General features: G+C 36.5%; 3 protein-coding genes across 3 annotated transcripts; 1 reads left to right on the top strand and 2 right to left on the bottom strand.

Annotated features, from left to right (window-relative positions):
- Positions 1-17943, bottom strand: LOC306757054 (transcription factor HES-5-like; the record flags this gene model as incomplete). Its single annotated transcript, XM_079242017.1, has 4 exons — positions 1-249; positions 16482-16617; positions 16818-16936; positions 17881-17943. 4 exons carry the CDS (start codon positions 17941-17943, stop codon positions 1-3), a joined length of 567 nt encoding a protein of 188 aa, XP_079098143.1.
- LOC306757407 (transcription factor HES-5-like) lies at positions 4152-4808 on the top strand (the record flags this gene model as incomplete). The annotated part of the gene is made up of 2 exons (XM_079242450.1): positions 4152-4274; positions 4386-4808. The coding sequence occupies 2 exons, from the start codon at positions 4152-4154 to the stop codon at positions 4806-4808; spliced, it is 546 nt and encodes a 181-aa protein (XP_079098576.1).
- Positions 17944-20819: 2876 nt separating the features above from the next.
- Positions 20820-21382, bottom strand: LOC306757053 (uncharacterized protein; the record flags this gene model as incomplete). Its single annotated transcript, XM_079242016.1, has 2 exons — positions 20820-21152; positions 21260-21382. The coding sequence occupies 2 exons, from the start codon at positions 21380-21382 to the stop codon at positions 20820-20822; spliced, it is 456 nt and encodes a 151-aa protein (XP_079098142.1).
- Positions 21383-22798: the final 1416 nt, after the last annotated feature.

The following is a 22798-nucleotide window of genomic DNA, read 5'->3' as shown; positions in this document are numbered from 1 at the left end:
CTATCTTACATGTATGATACAGTAATGTGTAAACTGAGAAGAATGGGAGGAGACAGTCTTCCTCAGCTTCCTGACAGAGAAATACTGCAGCTTGTTGAAGTGGTTCAGCATTCTTTTCTCGGACTGTGTCTTCACCTCCTCCTTGGACAGAAAGTGCGCCACCTCTCTGACACACCTGGAGTAGCCCTGATCAACAGCTGCTGAGTCCACAGCTCCATGCTGCTGCTGCAGTCGACTCATGAAAGCAAACTGTCATCTTCAGGATGCCTGCTTTCTCCACCTTGGAGTCTGGCTGCTGTTTGAGGAACTCTGGATGCAGGAAAGACTTGAGCTGCTCAATGCTGCCGTTGATTCACCCTCTGCGTAACTTCTACTGCAGAGGCTGCACAACCAAGAACAAAGTTATAAATGAGCTTATTCAGGAGTGTCTTGTTAGTATCAACAAAGCCTTACATTGGATACACTCTTTAAATGTGCCATATAGTTTTTTTTCCTCAAGAGTGGTGTTAGAATAAGCAAAAAAAAAAACAAAAAAAAAAGTGAAAGAGAATTCCACAAGTCTCTAATTGTGGTTAAGAGTAAGATGTTGATGAATGTTAGTCATAGCTGCAGTTATTGAAGGATATTGCTGGTTTTATTTCTCATATTCATAGCTCCACATCTCCATTTGAATGTGTGGGTCTTATTCTGGCTGACTTTTTTCCGCAGTTTCAACCAGTCAGAGTACTAAATGCTAGATAACAAGGCAGCAATATGCTGTGTGCTTTCATACTTGTTAAATAAAATGTTAGGTCTCAGGTAAATAGATGGCTGACTGATGGGAGTCAGATAATGTTCAAAGACCTCTGTGTGAATCTGAGAATGCAGTAAATGAACAGGCAAACTGCTACCTGATGTTTTTATCAATGACTTTTGCAGACCAAATACTATTATTCCAACATATGCTGAGAATAAAGTAAGGAAGTAACAACAAGGCATTAATTTCGAAATCCAAGAGGTTTTAGAAGTTTGCTGGTCTGGAAAATTCAGATGTGTGTTCACCCAGCAGCAGACAAAAATGAATGAATGAATGACTGAATGAATGAGGAAAAGCAAGGCAAGTTGATTTCTATAGCACAATTCAACAACAGCACGATTCAAAATGCTTTACAGAAACAATAAAACATTGCAAAATTAGAAGCATAATTTAAAAGTAAAAACAAGAAAACAAGGAAAAAGACATAACATGAAGTCAAGAATCTTGCAGATTTTGGAATTTAAATAAACTCAAAATAACTTTAAATAGAAAGCAGGGGGGTCTTTAAACTTGATTAAATAAACTGAGTGTTTCAGCAGATCGGAGGCTTTCTGGGAGTTTGTTCCAGACATGAGGAGCATAAATGCTGAATGCAGCTTCTCCATGTCTCGTTTTGACTCTAGGAACTGATAAAAAAATGCAGATGGAGATAACCTGAAGGGTTCTGGTAGGTTCATAATGGGAAATGTATAAATAAATGGGAAATAAACAAACAAACAAACAAATAAATAAAGGTGAGCTCTATTTAATATTTTACTTGGCTTAGTTTACATGTTAGCTATACAGTTAACAGCATGGTTTGTTAGAATTGTAAAGTGAATCTCAACAATCCACGACTCATATCATCTCCAACATTCATGTATTTATTTGCACTTTTAATGAAGCAGAAGTGCAAAATGAAGTACCTTATGCACTAAGACCAAACTTGTAATGAAAAGAAAAAATCAAGAGTCAAGTTGTCCTATTGATCACAACCCACAATCTGTGGGCTGTGATGAATATGGCACAGTACAGCACAACTAAAATAACTACCTGTTTTATTCAGAACATGAATTGTCAGTAATCTATGTGAACAAGGATAAAGACGACAGCTGAGTTCTGTTGGAATAAAAATAATCTTATCACAAGTTTTTACACAGCATCTTTTAATTTTCAAACCTGACAATGGCATTGATTTGAATGGAACATAAGTAAGAGTTTGTTGTCAAAGGATAACCAGGTTTTAAGAAAACTATGTTTGCAGGATTTTGTCTGCAGTCAGTCTATTTAAGAACACAATTCAATGTTAAACATCTATTAAAACCCTGAGCAAAAGTCTTTTATAACCTTGTTGCAAAGCTAACCTTTGCCTGACACTTTTAGCATCAGCAGTGTAGAAAATGAAAATAGATCAGAGACAAATAATGACCTATTTGACTGAGTGGAAATTAAGCTGGCAAACGTTACAGAGTTGGCACTCAGGAAAGAAAGACAGAAAAAGAAATGCAGGAAAAGAAGGAAATAAATGGTGGAAGAAAAAAAAATAGCCCTGAAGTGTGCCAACTCCCCTTGGAGAATAGTCAGGTGCTGGTGGGGCTGAGGATGCTAATCACACTCAACTGTGACTCTCCTTCTCACAGCTTTCCCACACTCTGCCCATTGACAGAGCTCCCACTCAACAATGGACATGTACCTTGTTAAATGCTAATTCATTCACACACATGCAGCTCCCGGTGCACCCCCAAGGGGAAGGTTTGTTGTATAGACACTCTCTTCAATTAGAGGGAGAGAATAAGAGAGATAAGCATAAATATTTTGACTGGGGTGTAAAAGGGAGTATAGTCTATTAAAAAAAAAAAGAAAAAAAAAGGCATATTTGAATCGAAGTTTTCTCAAAATCTTAATTTAGATCAAAAACTCAGACAATTTTGTTTTATTATATCATTAGTTTGTGTTTTTTATGTTTCTTTTTTTCCATTATGAACTTTATACATAGTGATTCAAAATTAATAATCTGTTCACTTTTATTAATATTTGAAAATATAGTATGTTTTATAATATAGTATGTTTTATACTTATACTATAAAATGGCCATGGCAATTATAAGCTGCAGCTTCTTAAGTGAAATATTTATACAAATTTTTTTATTTGATTAATTAAAATATGTTGTTTTGGGCTTAATTGAATGAAAAATTATGATAGAAAAATGAAGCATAAACATAAAATGCATAGAAAATCAAGGCAAAGTACAGGATACTTTAAATCAGATACAGCAATCAAAGTCATAATTTTGTCCAACCTCTTTAACTTTTACATTTAAAAATAAGTACAAAACTTTATTATTAAATGACCTAAATAAAGCATATTCACAGCCTCACTGAGTAAAATATATAACCCTTTAGAAACAGTAGTGTAAAGAATCCCCCCCTCCTCAGACATCTTTGTCCAGTCTGCATCCATTGTCCCACAGGGGCTCTGTGAGTGAGTTTTCTCTGGTTTCCCACACTCTGTTCATTCACTGCTGTCAAGAACAAAAGAAGTGTGTCTGGTTGCACATCACATTAATTATGGAGTCAGTTTACGAGTTTTGTCTCACTGCGTCTGAATGGAGATTCCTGTCATCAGGCTTCGTCATTACCAGGCTTTTGTAAAATGTCTATAAGGAATGCAGACATGCAGAGGATTAATGAACATTCAAAAGCTCCTTTCCCTCCTTTAGCTTCAGATTGTTCCATTGCATTCCTGGTGGTTGATTTAGTCAGGAGGATGAAAGGAAGACCACTCTGAATTGATCATGTGCTGGTTATGGTGAATGAGAATTATTAATAATAAGTTAAAGCTCATTTGTGAGAGCTGAAATAAGATTTATTTTAACAGATGATCAGGCAGGATGTTGCCAAGAAGGAGAAAGTATTTGAATACAATTTTAAAAAAATCTTTGACATGTAGGATAACATATGATGAACATCTGTAACAAAACAATTTATTTCTGTATTAGGGATGATGTCACATTATTTCTACGGGGCTGCTGAAGATGAAGCGATAAGTGTTTTTATTGTCAGTTTCTGATGTGCATACATAGTCGATGAGCGTGTGCTCAGTCGAAATCATTGATCTTAGTATCAGGCAGCAGATCTGTTCTCTCTACGGGGTCACCACTTTCCCAGATTCACACAGAGCTCTGTGCATTCTCCCCCCACCGCCCTCCAGTTGTTCCCCTGAGATCTAACCATTATCCTTAAGACAATAATACCATTCAGTGTCTTGCATCCTTTATTATCTTGCACAGCCCTCTGATTGGTTGAGACTGTGAGAAACTCCAGGCAGACCAAGACCCACACATTCATATGGAGATGTGGGACTATAAATAGGCGGGATGAAACCAGCAGAGATCAGATTTTCTCTTCAGAGACCTCTATCGCACAGTGATCCCACTATGGCACCTACAATCAGTGCAGCTATGATCAACACTCAGGAACATCCTACTCTGAACCACAAGGTAAAATCAATATTCATAAAGATATATGTAATTTATTTAAGATTACATTGTGTTCTTGGTCATTTTAGCATTCAAAATAAGTTTGAATAACTTTGTTCCTTCTTTCTGCAGCTCAGAAAGCCTCTGGTGGAGAAGTTACGCAGAGAGCGAATCAACAGCAGCATCGAGCAGCTCAAGTCTCTCCTGGGTCCAGAGTTCCTCAAACAGCAGCCAGACTCCAAGCTGGAGAAAGCAGACATCCTGGAGATGACAGTTTGCTTCCTGAGAAGACTGCAGCAGCAGCATGGAGCTGTGGACTCAGCAGCTGTTGATCAAGGCTACTCCAGGTGTGTCAGAGAGGTGGTGCACTTCCTGTCCAAGGAGGAGGTGAAGACACAGCCCGAGAAAAGAATGCTGAACCACTTCAACAAGCTGCAGTCTTCCTCTGTCAGGAAGCTGAGAGAGGCTGACTTCTCTCCTCTGAGCCCCACAGTCCAGACCAGAATGACCAAAGACAAGAGTCCAGCTGACAGTGTCCTCTGGAGGCCGTGGTAGACACTAAAAGACTTGTGTAAAAGGGAAGTTCTAAAATACTAAGTGTATTTATTAGTCATTGTTCTGATGGTTCTCTTAATTCTTAAGAGTCATTGCCTGTTTTACAGCATTGTATTTGTCTGCCTTTTGTAAAGGTCTGATTTTATGTTTTTGTGATATTTGCATAGAAGTGATTTGATGTTATGTTATTTTTGAAAAAAGTGACATATTTCTGATTTATAATTTTATTCTGTGACATAAACATTATTATTGGCAGTTTGAGTACCTATATATTATTGGCAACACTGGCAACAATTTTGGCATATTTGCTCTTTTTTAGCAGACAGTTTTTTGTTATTGTTTGTTTATCCTCATATTGAGCATAATTGAAATTCCATGTGTGATTTCCACAGAATTTTCTGATTGAAATGTACTTCCTGATTATATGAACTGTCTGCATTTTTAGCAGATGACATTCGAGACAAATGTGCTGCTTTCTAACTCTGTGAGTGCCAGCGTCCATACCTTCAGTGAAGGGTTTGTTATCTGTGTAATGTCTCTCATGAATGTATATCTTCAAGCCAAGTGATGCGCATTAAAACAATCAGAAAAAAAAATATTGTTTGCTCTTCCCATTTTTTTTTATCACTCATTATCAACAACAGATCCCTTCCAGTTTCATATTAAGCTTTAGGATGAGCCAAATATTTTGATACAGCCACCTTTTTCATGAAGACAGACAAACTCAACTACTGTGTGCCAGGTGCAATTTGCAGCTGCTTTTATGATATTCACTATTTAAATTTTACAATTCTAAATTTCATAAAACAATTGAGAAAATTCTCTGGACTGCTGTTATTTTCATTGTGTAGTTGGTTCACATTTCATACATGTGAAGTGTTTACAATTCAACTAAATACATACACTTATGTCACCCAACTTACAACAAGTTAAAAACATGTTTAACAACTCAATGTCTTACTTGCAGTTTAATATGGGAAATAATGCCAAAATGTGAAACATATTTGTAATATAGCTTAGTTTCCCTTGTTGAGCAACATTCATCATTAGACATTCCTCTAGATTAATTTATTGTGAAGCAGCTCTAACTGCCTCCACTTTAAACAACTACAAACACCTCAGATATGTTGTTCATAACTCAATAATACCATAACAAATAGGTAATAAGGACATTTTTACTGTCATATTTTATCTGTTATTAAAGTGTGGGTACTTTTACTTAAGTAATGACTGATATTGCACAATGTCGATTATTGCAAAAATTACTATTAAAAAAAGTTGTCATAAACTGTGTGAGGATTTGATAAAGATTATTTGTTCATAGTTTAATTTATGTTTTGAAGAAGTTTGAATAAATTTAAAGTCTACAAGCGATCAACTGAGTCATCATCTTGTGTATGTTTGTGACTTGTATGTATCCATGACAACGTTAAAACATTTCAGATAACACTCTAAGAAATCTATATTTGCCATGTTTTGTTTGTTTTGGTTTTAAAGTATAGCTTACAGGTTTTTCCCTTATATATATATATATATATATAGTTGTTATTGTGATTTTTGCTATGTTGTTGTCTTTATGCTTCTTTGCACCATCTGTAATGTTTCATGTAAAACATTGACTTTGAATTGTCTTGTACATGAAATGTGCAAATAAACTTGCCTTGCCTTATAAATTCTGCAACATATCCGTTAAATATGTTCAGAAGGAGGCTGAATCAAATAATGAGTTGAAGTCATATAAAAAGACTCATGTTCAGATATTTATTTCTTTGAAGTTTGCAACAACACAAAAACAAATAAAATCCATTTTGGATGAATAAAAATAAAAATGATGAGTAACACAAAATATGCATACACAGCATACAAAAAATAATGAATCCCTTTTCAGAAGAAAAGTTGGCACTTTGGAATATTTCACTCACACATTCACACACAGACACATGCACAGACAGAGCCACACACACACACACTACCCTTGAAACAAGGTGGAAAAAAATATATAAGCAGTGTGTAATCACACAATGGTAGGCTATTCAGTATTTTCTCAACTGTGGAATTAGTTTTGCACTGTTTTGCAATGTTACAAGTGAATCAAATTAAAGGCTTAAACTTCCAATGGTGAAATAAAAAGAAACATCAACATTGTTGCTACAAAATTAATTGAAACTAAATATTGCATAGATCGGAGACTGGCATCTCTTTCGTGGTCTTTTTAAACAGAAATTGCAGCTGCTAGAATCAGAAATCTCATAAATAGCAGCAGAGCAAGTCTTCAGTCCCCCATTCCAAATCCAATAATCTCTTTTCAGCAACTGTTAAAACTGCAATATAATCATGTCATACACATAGAACAAGTATTTTATCACCTCAAAACAAAAAACCAAAAATCCTCTGCAAAATGTAAAAAAAAAAAATTAAAAAAAAAAAATCTTGGGATATGATTTCTTCATCACAATGCAAGTAATGCATTTGTCTGCAAAGAGCAGGTTCATCATACAGATGAAAATTGCATCACTAAAACCTGTACTTCACTGCTCATAAAACTGAAGCAGCATCAAGTCAGTTTTGGTGATTTTTCCATTGTCCATTTCTGGTCGTTAAAAGCAAAGCGGGACCACGTCTTCCTCTGCATCGGGAAACAAACGCAAAATGTCTCTGGAATATTTGGAGTAGCCGTTGTGTGACAGGAGGGCTTTTCTCAGAGTGAGGAAGGACTTTGTTTTCTCCAGGATGTCTGAAACAGGGAAGCCATTTAGGAGGTGTTCCTCAATGAGAGCCTTCAGCTTCTCGACTCCTGTGCAGCATTTTCTCTCCAGCATGTGAAGTTTACACCTGAGAGAAACAAAGTCACACATTATTATTAACATCTGTGTCAGCTTCATGAGATAAAGACTTCTGCTTACATGTCATTGACAGAAAATTGAGGAAATATAATTGTTGCTTACCTGAAGAGTTCCTCCTTCATGGTGTCCTGAAGAGCAAGGTCTGAGTAAAGAGCCATGTCAAGGTTTGTTTCTTCAGGGTAGTTCTGCTCTTGCTTGCAAAGGTTCAGATGATGCCTGTGATTTCATCAACGTTTCTGTTCAGCATTTATGCTACGCGTCTTGCGCTCTCTTTGCTGCTTGGCCAATCAGGATCCTCAAAACTGCAGACAATGGACTGAATTTAATGGCTGTCATGGAGAACAGGTGGGATGCTTTATCTGAATGCCACTCATCAGTAAGGTCAGTGGGAAAAGAGTTTCCATGAGGTGGACACGGGAAAATCTAGTTTCCTTTCAGATATTATTCTACCTTGACACTGACCATGAGAATTCATAAGGAATTAAGTTGAAAATAAAAATGACATAACAAAGCGACTAACAAGGAAAACTTGTTAAGTTTGAAGCTAATTTCTGATTGATTTGAAAAAAAAAAGTGTTCAAATTTAAATTCCAGACAATGAATGTTGTTATTATGCAATGAACAACTTCTCCTTTTTTCAATGAATTAGATTTATAATACTAATAGTTTAGATTGTAGAATATTTTTAATTCACTTCTCTCATTCTGTATGTCTCAGCAGTGAGCTACAGCCAAACCAGATGGTTTATCTGTGAAGTGGCCTCATGTGCTTTCCCTGCCTGAGAACTGGTCCTGAGGCTTTGTCAGGGCAGACACACTTCCATTGTGTGTGTGGCTGAGCAGGCTGCATACAGAAGTGTGGGAAGCCGTGTGTCACTGTGGCTCCCAGCAGCAGAGAAAGAGGAGGGCGTGTGACTGGGGCACGTTCAGCCTTGTGCAGGGAGCCGTGGGGGCTCAGAGGAGGGAAAATGAGAAACCTGAGCCTCTACACAGACAGCTGATTAACACGTAAACAGATGGAAAAGAGATAAGATGGAAGGTGAACCCACCTGAGACTGGTTGCAGTTTAATTTAACATGCTTTGAAGAAGAAAATTAAAGCACAAGAAAAGAAGTTGCAACAGCCCAACTGAATGATCTATCTGCATTTAACTACTTATGTAAACTACCAACACCATGACACATTATTAGATTGCTAACAAATCTGTTGCACTGACAATTTCTTAACAAAACAGAAAAAAGCATCTTTTTCCCCTTTATTTTAAAATAAGATGGTTCACAGTTTTATGATTTTTTTTTTTTAATTATAGCAACATACTCATATAAATATGGAGACAAGTATACTGCTGTCTACTGTGTTTTTTCATAGACAGTTAAAGACAGTAGAAGGAATCAAGACATGGAGACATATATGGCATGTAGCACAAACAATCTGCTTGGATATAAACTGAACTCCTTGATGGAGCATCAAAATAAGTAGCTAGCTAGATTTAATTTAGGCTTTAGAAGTAAGAATCACATAGAGGAAAAATGCATATATACCTGGATGAACAAAGATTATTCTATAGGTTATTAGAAAAACGACACCTATTACAGTAATACAACATTTGCAATAAGTTTATATTAGACCCTGTATAAAGATATGACCTTTGACTTAAATAACATTTAATGGACAGTATGAGAAAAGAGGCCATTCAACCCAAATTTGGATTGTTTCCATGCCCATGTGCTTTTCTAAGTTTTTCCAAGACGGACCTTTCTATATACTTAGCTGAATCATGAACTTCAAACGCCCACTTAAGCAAAGAAAAAAAAAATCACCTTAAAAACCAATAAATGTCAACTTTTTGGGGATAAGTATTTTAAAAAAAAATCACATCATCAAGAATGATAATTTAAGCTTGTTATAAATAATTTCAACTGATTTTAAAGAAATATTTTTCATTTAATTCATGTCACACTAAAATATGCACTTATCTCAACTAGGTGCTTCTACAGTTGTTATATAACTAATGTGTTAGTACATTTGATCACAGATATTAGTGTTTTAATTCATGAATGAAAATGGGTATAGCATATCAAATGTGTGCATATCTTTATGTGTGTGTGTCCATGTGAACGTGCATGGTAAAGAGTGGTCAAGAATTTAGTATCAGAAAGTTATCATCCCAATTTCCTCCTTCTTGTCTTACTGATGATTTTCTGAATGTATTTATATTTCGATTTATGCTGTTTGGATGACTGTAAAAGTAAATAAATTCAAATCACTAATTAATACATTCTACTTCTTGTCTAAAAGTCTGATCTTAAAATCAATATTGTAAAAGCAGCAAAAGTGTTTTATTAAAAAGGATAGATGTGTGGGATCTGTACGTAGTGTCCGAGAGTTTGAAATAAACTATTTTGTCCTTATATTCACGAGCTTTCAACTTACCAATGACAAAAATGCAAATTTTTAGGTTAACCAGACATAAGAGAAAAGGTTCTTCAGCTGTCATCATTTGTTTATACATGGAAGGAGTCACTTAAAGTACATCTTGTAGATAAATAATTAAATAACTGTAGATTTTACACACAGCTGATTAGGATAAGAAACAGCTGTCTTTATAAAATACCAAAACTAATTTATTTGTTTTATAGTAAAGAAAAGCAGTGAAAACAAGACCTTCAAACAGATCAGAATTTCTCACATTGTGATTATATTAATGTCCATTTTAACAAACACCAGCAGTGATTGGAAACATGACAGGTATCCAAAGCAAACCTTTAACATAAAATGTCACATGTGAAAACATGACAAGTAAGAGTCTAACGACATTGTATGATACCACATAAAGTATCAAGGTTTCCAGCCATAATGAGCCATACTGATCTAAAGCTCACCACTTGTACACCAAGTACACTGAGAAACAACAGTATTTTCTTATGCAATCAGGTTTTCATGATGCAACGTAAATAATTATATTTTCTTTTTTCACTTGAAAGAAATTTATATTAAAATCTTTTGCAGAAAAACTGTAAACACTCTAAAATGTGTCCGTGATGTCTACCACAGCCTCTAGAGGGCTTTCATGACTGGACACTTGTCTTCAGTGATGAAGGTCTGAACTGTATAACTTAGAGGAAAGCGGTCAGCTTCTCTTGGTCAGAAGAAGCTTGAAGCTTGCTGAGTGGTTCAGCGAGGATTTCAGCTGATGATGCTGCAGCAGCTTCATCAGGAAGCAAACTGTCATCTCCAGGAGGATGTCTGCTTTCTCCAGCTTGGACTTTGGCTGCTGTTTGGCAGCTCCCTAGCACCCCCCATAAATAATAAAATAAAATAAAATATGAAGGAAAAAAATTAAGAGTTAGCATCTTTGGATTGCCCATCATGTTGTTTTCAGAATAGTAACCAACTCCATTTGTTTCCAGTTTATATTGTGGTTTGATATTAGATGCACCTGAGTGTCTGGCATAGCTGCAGTGATTGCAGGGACCATGGCTCAGTCTTTGTGTTGTAAAGGTTTAGAAAGAATGTGGCCTCTGTTGGTGTCATTCCTCTCATTTATAGTCCCACATCTCCACTGATTATATTGGTCTTAGTTTAGCATGAGTTTCCCACAGTAAGGTCCAATCCTAGAGCTTTGCAATACAATAAGTATTGTGGGGCAGTAACATACTGTCATTATAGCTTGGGGGATAATGGTTAGATCTCAGGGGAGCAGATGGAACAGACACACACAAAACTCAGTGTGAATCTGGGAAAGTGGTGACCCCGCAATAAGAGCTTATCTGCTGCTTGATGCTGGGATCAAGCACTCTCACTGAGCACATACTTACCATTGCACAGCCCAGGTGGGAGCATCATATTTATTATATAATGTTTGTTTTAGATAGGGAACAGAAATAGATAAAGAAAAAGTGAGAACTGTTTATGACGTGTGTGTTGTCCCAATGGAACCTGGACCTAAATGTTACAAGTAAGCTACTTCTGCATTTGCATGACAAGTTACATAAATATTCAACTTTTGACATCTTGGTACTGTTCTTCAGGAAAAAAACTAAAAAAGTGGGGAAAAGCATTTAGCATAAATATCACTGAAAAATTATATAAAGTCAGATTTACAAAACCAAAGTACAAATGCTACAGAGTCTCCTGGCACGTGCCCTGTTTTCAGTGTGAGTGGTAAGCTGATCTGTTTCCCACACTGACTCCCCATGTCATGATCAATAAACCACGCTTTTGTGACAGATGTTGACTGTGTAGTGTTCGAGGCAGAGTATTACATCATCAGCCATCTGGAGGAAAAGGATCTCATTGGCTGTCTCTGACAGTTTATACAATTTGAACTTATGAAGAGAAGTACATATTATAAAGTACATTTACGGCTTGAATGGTCAAATTATTGGTTATGAATCTCTCATCATAATTATGAGTACATATTAGTTATAAATTAGGAGTGAGTGCCAAATCCTGTAATCATTATATACTTTAACATTGTGACATAATGGGAACATCCACAAATGAAAAATTACAGATGACAAAGGACATCTATTTTAGTTTATAAAGAAACTTAACTTGACTTTTTCACTATTATAAAGATGGTAATGACAACATGAGCACAAATGAGAAAACAATGTAATTATGAACCTTTAGAGTTTATCATTTCAACAAGCATAATAAGACCAATCAGCCATGTGAATGGTTAAAGCTCCAACTCGTCGATTGGTTGTGGATTTCTACAAGAAACAGCATTCAGAAACAGTAAGGGACTGTTATCTTTTTGATGAAGAAACAATATTTGATGTTTAGTTTTTATGCCTTTAAGCGGGAACACTGTGACTTTTAATGGAGTAACAAAAACATCCAATTTGACACTAAAACACATGAGAAACTAAGCTGTTCACAACCTTCTTACAGATTAAACTTTGCCTGACCAAGAAAATGTTCTTCCAAACTAAAAAGGTCACACACTGATATTTAAAAAAAGTATGATGTGTCATTTTATTGTTACACCGATGACGTTCAGATTTAGTTTCCTTTAAAGTCTGCTGATGTAGTAAATTTGCAGAACCATTTGAAGGACCTTAGAACATGGATGGAGCTAAACTTCCTCTGCATAAATGAAGATACAACTGAAGTCATTACTTTTGGGAAAACTGACCTGCTGGCAGGATGCAGCAGTGCTGTAGGCTCTCTGGACTCTTATAACCGGCATTTATTAAAAATCTTGGATTTTAAATATCTTTGATTTTAATTTTAAATTTGATAGGCAGGTCAGTGCTGTGGTCCATTCTAGTTTTTATCATCTGAGACTTATTTGTAAAGTGAAGCCTTTATTGTCCTGATGATGTTGTGGAAAGGGTCATTCATGCTTTTATCTTTTCTAGACTGGACTACTGAAACTAACTTTATACTGGGATTGACCATTCTCTCCTTCGCCGTATATAGCTTTTCCAGAACTCAGCTGCCCGTCTGTTAACAGGCAAAAGACGACTTGAGCACATGACCCTGTACTGCATTCTCTTCACTGGCTGCCTGTCTCTTTGAGAACAGTTTTTAAAGTTATACTTCAGGCTTTTAAATGTTTAGATGGTCTGGCACCCTTGTATTTCTCTAAGCTTCTGCACTGTCACCATCCTGTTAGAGCTCTGAGAGCTGAAGACCAGATGCTTCTAGTAGTCTCTAAGACTCGGCTTGTGACTCATGGAGATGGAGTCTTTCCTACAGCATCCCCCAAACTCTGGAATGGTCGCCCTCTTTCTGTGCGATCTGCTGGGACTTTAAGTGATTTTAATTCTCTTTTAAAAACTCATCTTTTTACTTTGGCTTTTAAATACAGAGGGCAGGATGACCAGGCCTTTTTGGTCATATTGTCTATTTAACTGTTGTTTTATGGTGTTAATGTTGATTTATTTTATTTCCCTGAAAAGCAATTTGGTTACCTTGTGGCGATAAATAAACTTTTGAATGATTGACTGATTGATTTTGGTGGACCCCCTTGTGCTTTGATTTAGGGACACTGCTTGGATAAGCCTCTGCAATGTCACAAGATTTATTTCCATCCAGTGCTGCAAGAATTTTTCGCCAAGATCCATTATTGAATATGGAAGAGTCCAACCACTGTGCCTTTTTCAGCACATCCCAAAGATTCCCACTAGAGTTCAGGTGTGGATTCTGTAATGGCCTATTCATGTGTGAAAACAATGTCTCGTGTTCCCTGAACCTCTCTTTCACAATTTGAGCCTGATGAATCCTGGTATCGTCATCTGGGAATATACCCATGAATACAGGGAGGAAAATAAAAATCAATGGCTGGAATAATCATTGATTCAGCTGACCTCATACTTGGGACACATAATCTTACAGCAGGAATTTAAGAGCTTAGCACTCCCCCTACAGGTTTGGACAGTGGGCACATGATGGCTACACTATTTTGTCTGCCTCTGATGCTTCCATCACTCTATAAAAAGAATAAATCTGCACTGATCAGACCTTCTTTCATTGCTCCAGAATGCAATCTCTATGCTTCCTAGCAAATTGAATCCCTTTTCTCAAGTTAGCCTTGCTGATTGGTGGTTTTCTCATGACTATACAGACGTTCAGAACCAATCGGTTGAGTTCCCGTCACATTGTTCAAGAGGAAATGTTCTTGTTTCACTTGAAAAAACAGCTCTGAGTTCTACTGTTGTTTTCTTTGATTTGATTTCACCATAAGTTCAGGTGATTGCTGATCTCCACACTTCTTTACAGACAGTTTTCCACCATCCTTCCAGTTTGTAATAATGCATTGGACAGTTCTTAACACAATTTTAGGCATGAATCTTCTCTGCTTCATGCCAGTGATTTGAGCCTCTTAAAGAGACTAAGATGTTTTCCACAGCCACAGGATGTGTCTTTCAACACGGTTGTTTAGGAACCTACTTGTTGCATCAGTGGTGGTTAAATAATTTTTTGCCAGCTGATAGATAATCACCAACCAATAAGAAGCTTGTACCTCTTTGCGTAGTTGAATCCAAGTGGCGATGACAGATCCTTTTTCAGCACTTGTATAAATCAAGTTAAATTTTGGAGAAAGACATTCTGAAATGAAACTCAAAGTTACCTGACTTCAGACATGCAGATTCCTTTTGGTGGTTCTGAATTATTAAAGTAGAGGTTTTGGGATGAGAGCTGATATTTTAGGTCATATATGTAATGGATTTTTTTTCAGTCAGTCATCTTTTAGCTGTAGGATAATTTGATGTGACCTTGCAAGTGTCAATGGCAATTGTGACAGTTAAAGGGTACCAGTTTGAACCAGTGACATGAGCTGAAACAAGTTTCAAAGAGCAGGCACCTCTTTGGCCTTTGTCCCTTCAGGGCAGATGTCTGGATCTATTGTCCCTCAGCGGCTCTGTGAGTGAGTTTATTCTGGTTTCCCACACTCTGTCCTTTCACTGGAGGAACAAAAGAAGTGTGCCTTAATCTGGCACTGCATTACTAATCCTTTTTTTGTAAAACAGTAGACAAACCATGTCATTGAGCTTTGTTTTACACACAGGATTTTTTTTAAAAAACATTTACTGGTTGCTAAATTTTACTTCATTTGGTTATGTAGAGGCAATTAATGAAACTAAAATGAAATATAAATATAATGAAATTAATGAAAAGGACCAAACACTATAAAAACATTATATGAATTAATACTTTTTGCTTCATAATTTCAAAGGTACAAAACACATATTGTTTATGTTATTTGTCTTTATTTATTCAGAAAAGAATAATGGCATGTTGGAAATGTTGAGACTCCAACTAGAGGTGATGTTACATCACAACAACAACTTGTAGACAACTACAAGACACAGTGTGCTCAGATAGAGTAAAGGAACGTTGTCTTTATGAAAGACAGATTACACTTTTTGAAGACAGAACTCAATGTCTTCTGATATTTCCCAAACTGGTATGTAAAAGAAATATACCTAATAAAGAAAAGGAAAAGAAACAATGACATCTGACCTTAAAACAAATCACATGATCTGAAAACTAAACATAGTTGACTATAAAAATGTAAATACATCCAGAACACATCTGAAAGAGTTACATCAAACACATATACTGATTTTCAAACAGATCAGTAATCACATTAAATGATTATTACAAAATATCTTCAAAAAGAAAATTGAAGCCATTGAATCAAAATGATCGAAAATGATCAACAGGTAACAAATATCACTGTTAAATCCACAGTAAAAGTCTAAAAATCAAATAAACCTTTTCCAAGGAAAAGATAAACACTAATCTTAAAACAGATCAGTTAAGAGTAATCAGTTAGATCATGTGTTCAGAAAAGGAACATTTACATATTTGATCACAATGATCAATAACAAAAAAAAAAAAAGGTAACAAATGTTACCAAAGAATTACCACACCTAAAGTACAAAGAATTATTGCTGATGCAATCAGATTGGCTTCATACAATATGCATGACAAGATGTTTTCTTTCTGAAAATGAAAGATATTATAGCTGTCATTCCAACAGGAAATGGTACATTGAAAGATAAATCAAATCTTCTGTATAAACAAAAGAACAAGTCCATGAAATTTCAAAGAATTCAGTTCAGTAAACTTTGACCAGTATGGTCTGAGTTTGTCTGGTAGTAACTTCAGACAGTAGGTGTCTACCACGGCCTCCAGAGGGCGCTGTTGACTAAAATCTTATCTTTGCTGATGCTGGTCTGAGCTTTGGGACTCAGAGGAGAGAAGGATGGATCTGTTAAGCTGCTGTCAGAGAACGTTTTGGGTGTGTTGAAGTGGCTCTGCAGTGATTTCTGCTTCTGGTTCTGCTGCAGCAGCTGCGCCAAGACGTTAACTGTCATCTCCAGGATGTCTGCTTTCTCCACCTTGGAGTCTGGCTGCTGTTTGAGGAACTCTGGACCCAGGAGAGACTTGAGCTGCTCGATGCTGCTGTTAATTCGCTCTCTGCGTAACTTCTCCACCAGAGGCTTTCTGAGCTGCAGAAAGAAGAAATAAATAGTCAATACATAGATTCTGCAGTGTTTTATGAGAGATAGGACAATCTCTTTTAAGTAAAGACTGATTTTCGAGGAATCTCTTATTTACCTTGTGCATCAGATTCAGATCTTCATGAGGGCCAATCAAAGCTGCATTCATTGCAGATGTCATAGCGAGGACTCTGGTTGGATCACTGTGCAGTAGAGGTCTCTCTGAAGAGGAGCAGATCTCTCGTAGTTTCATCCCTCCTATTTATAGTCCCACATCTCCATATGAATGTGTGGGTCTTGGTCTGACAAGAGTTTCTCACAGTTTGAACCAATCAGAAGACACTGCAAGACAATAAGGAATGTGGGGTCGCAACATGCTTCCATTCATGCTCAGAGGTTAATAGTTAGCTCTCAAGGGAACAGGTGGAGAAGTAGTGGAGAGGATAAAGAGAGACTCACAGAGCCTTGTATGAATCTGGGAAAGTGGTGACCCTGCAGAGAGAGCAGATTTGCAGCTTGATTCTGGGAACAAAGACTTTGACAAAGCTCATGATCAGTATTCCATACTTTTAGTGAAAGAAAAGCATTTATGATGCAAAACATTATTTTGGAGTAGAAGGAAATTCTCATACATCTTATGTTGTTTAGTCTGTACGTTCAGCCAAAATCCAACATGAAATAGATTAAATCTGTTTGGAATTCACAATTTACTTTGAAGTTTTCCAAACAATGTGCAAAAAGATAAGATGTGTGTTTGTTTGTGTGTTTTTTAATCTGATATACCTGACTCAATAAAAAGGTGTTGATTTCTGGATGCAGACAGATCCTTTGGCACGTGCCTTGCCGTCAGCGTGAGGAGCAGGTTAATCAGGGTTTCCCACACTGACTTCCCCGTGCCGTAGCCGATGAGCCACAAAGGGATTTCCTAGACAGATGCTGGCTCTGTGTTGTTATAGAAACAGCATTACATCACTAACCAACTGGAGGGGAAAGATCCCATTGGCGAGCTGGAAAAGACAGTTGCATGTTAAAGTAGTAGTGTGAGCTGGTTGTCATCCAACTTCAGTTTTCTCACACTCCTTGTTGTCACACAGGATAAGTGTGTGTTTCCCTTAATACAATGTTTTTGATTATTCTCTTTGTGTTAAGATCATTTAATGTTCATACATGTTCATACAACAAAGTCTCCAAATAAACATATTCTGTAGTGTCTACAAATGCTGTCTCTCCTGCAGGGTAACTCCCTTACTGTCAATTTCATTTTTACCTGCTGTTTTAGATCAAGTTGTTGGCTGTAGAGGTCTCTATTGGCTTCTTCCCTCTTATCCATAGTTCCACACCTCTAAATAAGAACGTGATTCTTGGTATGACTGGAGTTTCTGACCAATTTATTAATCAGAAGATACCATTAGATAGATGAAAATAAATAACTAACTGAAAAGTAACCAACTAGCAAATAAATAAATAAATAAATGAAGGCTAATCACAAAGCAGCAACATGCTCCCACTCATGCTTTTGAGGATAATAGTTATCTCTCAGGGGATAAGGAGAAGTGTTCCCTCAGGGGAAAGCCTTGCAGAGCTCTGTGTGAATGTGTGAAAGTAGTGACTCTTGCAAAGAGAGTGGAATTGCAGCATGATGCCTGGATCAATGACTTTGCCTGAGCACACACTCAATATCCTATATCTCTGGTGAATGAACAACACTTAAGATTCAGGTTATCAGTACCTGTTCACACCAAGCACAACCCAAAATATGTTGGTTAAAACTGGTATTTATTTGATGATTCATTGAGATATTTTACAGTAAAACTCTCTAAATGAAAACACAACACTTTATATAGCCATGCTGATGGATGGTAAAATATGATCTCCATTCATTTAATTTCTATACAGAAAGTTGACAGGTTGGTTGACACGTGCCCTGTCATCAGTCTGAGTAGCAGGTTAATCAGGGTTTCCCACACTGACTTCCCCGTGCCGTAGTCAATGAGCCACAAAGGGATTTCCTAGAAATATGCTGGCTGTGTGTTGTTATAGAAACAGCATTACATCACTAACCATCTGGAGGGAAAAGATCATTGGCTGATTCTGATAATCTGTAAAATGTTATTTTCTGCCATGAAGTGCAATCAAAATAATTTGGAATATCTTGTTTTCAGTGTGCAGTCATTACCATTGATTGTGATGGCCTGTAATTATCTCTGACTTGAGACCTTTTATGGTTTCCTGGTCAGACAGCAGTTTAATGAAATGTGCCAGATCCCTTTTGGGGATAACTGGGCTGCTTCTGAAGACATGGTTCCCAACTTTAGAGTTTATTCCTACTTCATCTTTGTTCCATAGAATAACATGTATCTTCCAACTTAATGTAACTCAGTCTTTCAAGAGTCATTTTAAACATAAGCTATGTTGTGCTATTTTATTTTTTTCAATATTTCAGTAAAATTAAAATTTTTATTTTTTATTCTCACCAGAACTGTATTGAATTTTTACTTGCAACCTCCCCCTACAGTTGCTTAAAAAAAGAGATGGAAATGCAGACATTAATATCTGGAGTTTTAGCATTTTGCTTATTGATGTATATTGTTTTGTGGGAATTATTCACTCTCATTTTCTCTCTGTGTCTTTAATATTCTGTATGTGAAGTGTTAGAGCTATAGTTTTTTTTGGTTATGTGTCTACACTGCACAGATATCCTCTGGTTCTAATTGAACTTTCAAAGCAATAATAATTTTGGTTTTTGTAATTCATGTGAAAATTATGATCCAAACTGAGTGGACAGAATTGACTGAGCAATGTTTAAAGTATGTTATTTTCCAGCCTATTGAGTTATAGTCATTCTTAAATAAAATAAATTTGCTGAAAGGTTGTGATAGTGATCATCTTCCAGTTTGAACCAGTCACATGAGCTGAAACAAGTTTCAAAGGCCAGACGCCCCTTTAACCTCTGTCCCTTCAGGGCAGATGTCTGGATCTATTGTCCCTCAGCGGCTCTGTGAGTGAGTTTATTCTGGTTTCCCACACTCCACCCTTTCACTGAAGGAACAAAAGAAGTGTGCTTTATTGTAGGACATTATTAACCCTCTTTCATCAAAAAATGTAAATGAACCATGCCACTGTGCTTTGTTTTACACAAAAATAAATTATTTTACACATTTTTTTGTTGCTTTGAATGGTTATTTAGTCTATGCAGTGGTAAATGTATCCATTAATCAATGTAAATGAGATGGACAACTTTGCTTCATAATTAGAAAGAAAGCTATAAACCATATATTGTTTTGGTTATCTCACTTTATTTATTCAGAAAAGAATAATGGCATGTCGGAAATGTTGAGACTCCAACTAGAGGTGATGTTACATCACAACAACAACTTGTAGACAACTACAAGACACAGTGTGCTCAGATAGAGTAAAGGAACGTTGTCTTTATGAAAGACAGATTACACTTTTTGAAGACAGAACTCAATGTCTTCTGATATTTCCCAAACTGGTATGTAAAAGAAATATACCTAATAAAGAAAAGGAAAAGAAACAACGACATCTGACCTTAAAACAAATCACATGATCTGAAAACTAAACATAGTTGACTATAAAAATGTAAATACATCCAGAACACATCTGAAAGAGTTACATCAAACACATATACTGATTTTTAAACAGATCAGTAATCACATTAAATGATTATTACAAAATATCTTCAAAAAGAAAATTGAAGCCATTGAATCAAAATGATCGAAAATGATCAACAGGTAACAAATATCACTGTTAAATCCACAGTAAAAGTCTAAAAATCAAATAAACCTTTTCCAAGGAAAAGATAAACACTAATCTTAAAACAGATCAGTTAAGAGTAATCAGTTAGATCATGTGTTCAGAAAAGGAACATTTACATATTTGATCACAATGATCAATAACAAAAAAAAGGTAACAAATGTTACCAAAGAATTACCACACCTAAAGTAGAAAGAATTATTGCAGATGCAATCAGATTGGCTTCATACAATATGCATGACAAGATGTTTTCTTTCTGAAAATGAAAGATATTATAGCTGTCATTCCAACAGGAAATGGTACATTGAAAGATAAATCAAATCTTCTGTATAAACAAAAGAACAAGTCCATGAAATTTCAAAGAATTCAGTTCAGTAAACTTTGACCAGTATGGTCTGAGTTTGTCTGGTAGTAACTTCAGACAGTAGGTGTCTACCACGGCCTCCAGAGGGCGCTGTTGACTGAAATCTTATCTTTGCTGATGCTGGTTTGAGCTTTGGGACTCAGAGGAGAGAAGGATGGATCTGTTAAGCTGCTGTCAGAGAAAGTTTTGGGTGTGTTGAAGTGACTCTGCAGTGATTTCTGCTTCTGGTTCTGCTGCAGCAGCTGCGCCAAGACGTTAACTGTCATCTCCAGGATGTCTGCTTTCTCCACCTTGGAGTCTGGCTGCTGCTTGAGGAACTCTGGACCCAGGAGAGACTTGAGCTGCTCGATGCTGCTGTTAATTCGCTCTCTGCGTAACTTCTCCACCAGAGGCTTTCTGAGCTGCAGAAAGAAGGAACAAAGTCATCAATAAACTTATTCTGGAGGAAAATTTAGTAATCATGAAAAACAAAAATACTGTATTTGGTTTTCATAAGCCTGATATTTACCTTGTGTGTCAGATTCAGATGCTCCTCAGTGAATATCATAGCTGCAGCTACTGTAGGTGCCATGGTTGGATCTCTGTGCTGTTGGGGTTTCTTTGGAGAGAATCTGATCTCCGCTGGCTTCATCCCTCTTATTTATAGTCCTTCATCTCCATATGAATGTGTGGGTCTTTCTCCTCTTGCAGTTTCCCACACTCTGAGCCAATCACACAGCTTGGACAAGACAATAGGGCATGTGGGGCAGCAACATGCCGTCATTAAAGCCTGAGGATAATTCTTAGATTTCAGGGAGCAGGTGGGCAGAATCATAATGCTGTAATGTGGGAACGTGGTGACACTATGAGCAGATATAATGACTGATTTTAAGATCAGTGGCTCTGATTGGGTACACATAGATAATCCAACCACATGTTCATCTAAATAATGTGTTTATAAAAAAAAAACAACCCATGATTTAGTGTCAACAATGACACTCCAATCTAAAAAATACTTTGTGTTCAGTTTCTTTTATTTGATAAAAACTGTTAAAGATTATGTTCATTATGCATGAAATCAGTGCATTGCCTTATTGTGACTTGATTTTTTTTTCTTAAATTCTGTTTTAGAAACAAGTTTACCAAGCAAGATAAAATGGCAGCTAAACGGTACTGCCTGCTGATTTCATTTAAGTAACTCAAGATATTAATCATGCTGATGTTCATATGCAGATGAAGTTTTTGGCGCATGCCTTGTTTGTCTGAAGAGAAGCATAATTATGCGACTCGTGCCTTGAAGTCACCATGAGTAGCAAGTTGATCTCAGTTTCCCATACTGACTCCCCGTGCTGTGATCAGTGGACCGCAGACGTACGCCTGTGACAGGTGTTAGCTTTGTGTCGTTATACAAACGGATCATTGCATCACCAGCCATCTGGAGGGAACAGATCCTATTGGTTGGCTCTGAGATACTGCAACATTTTAAAGTTGAGATGAGAGGTCCTACCTATAACACAGTAAAAATGATTTGGCATTTCACATCTTTGGTTTGTTCTTACAGTGCTATCCCAAATGCAATGCTGAGATTTCAGGAAAATTATTTGGCAACTTAGTTAGTAAATTTCTTTTAAGTTATTGTTGTCCTGCAGAGTTTGCACACTTGTTATTATAGCGTTGTTGCTCAAACAATATGCCATCCTTTTGAAAATACCAACCTTTCGCATTATTAAGTGAGTGTTCAAGTAATCTTCAAAATAAAAATCAAATAACTAAAACTGTACAAAGTTGAATATTTATGATTTTGTTCTGCATCTGAGCAGCAAGACGTGGAAGTATGTTCATTTGGGAATGTAACATATTTTAGTCAAGTCATCATCAAGGTTTTCTCAACTTTAGTTATCTTTATTTGAATTATAATGTAGTTATGTCAGTACAAAAGCGACTGCATGGGCTTAGAAAGAAATGTAGTCAATGACAATGACATGCAGTCTCATAAGTTGGTCTATATACATACATACATACATACATACATATGGACTAAGGGGGTGGCAGTGGCTTAGGTGGTAAT

Source organism: Telmatherina bonti (genome assembly GCF_933228915.1).
Source record: "Telmatherina bonti genome assembly, chromosome: 6".
NCBI lineage: Eukaryota > Metazoa > Chordata > Actinopteri > Atheriniformes > Telmatherinidae > Telmatherina > Telmatherina bonti.
The sequence above is the reverse complement of the archived record's forward strand: the minus strand, read 5'-3'. Positions and strand labels throughout refer to the sequence as shown.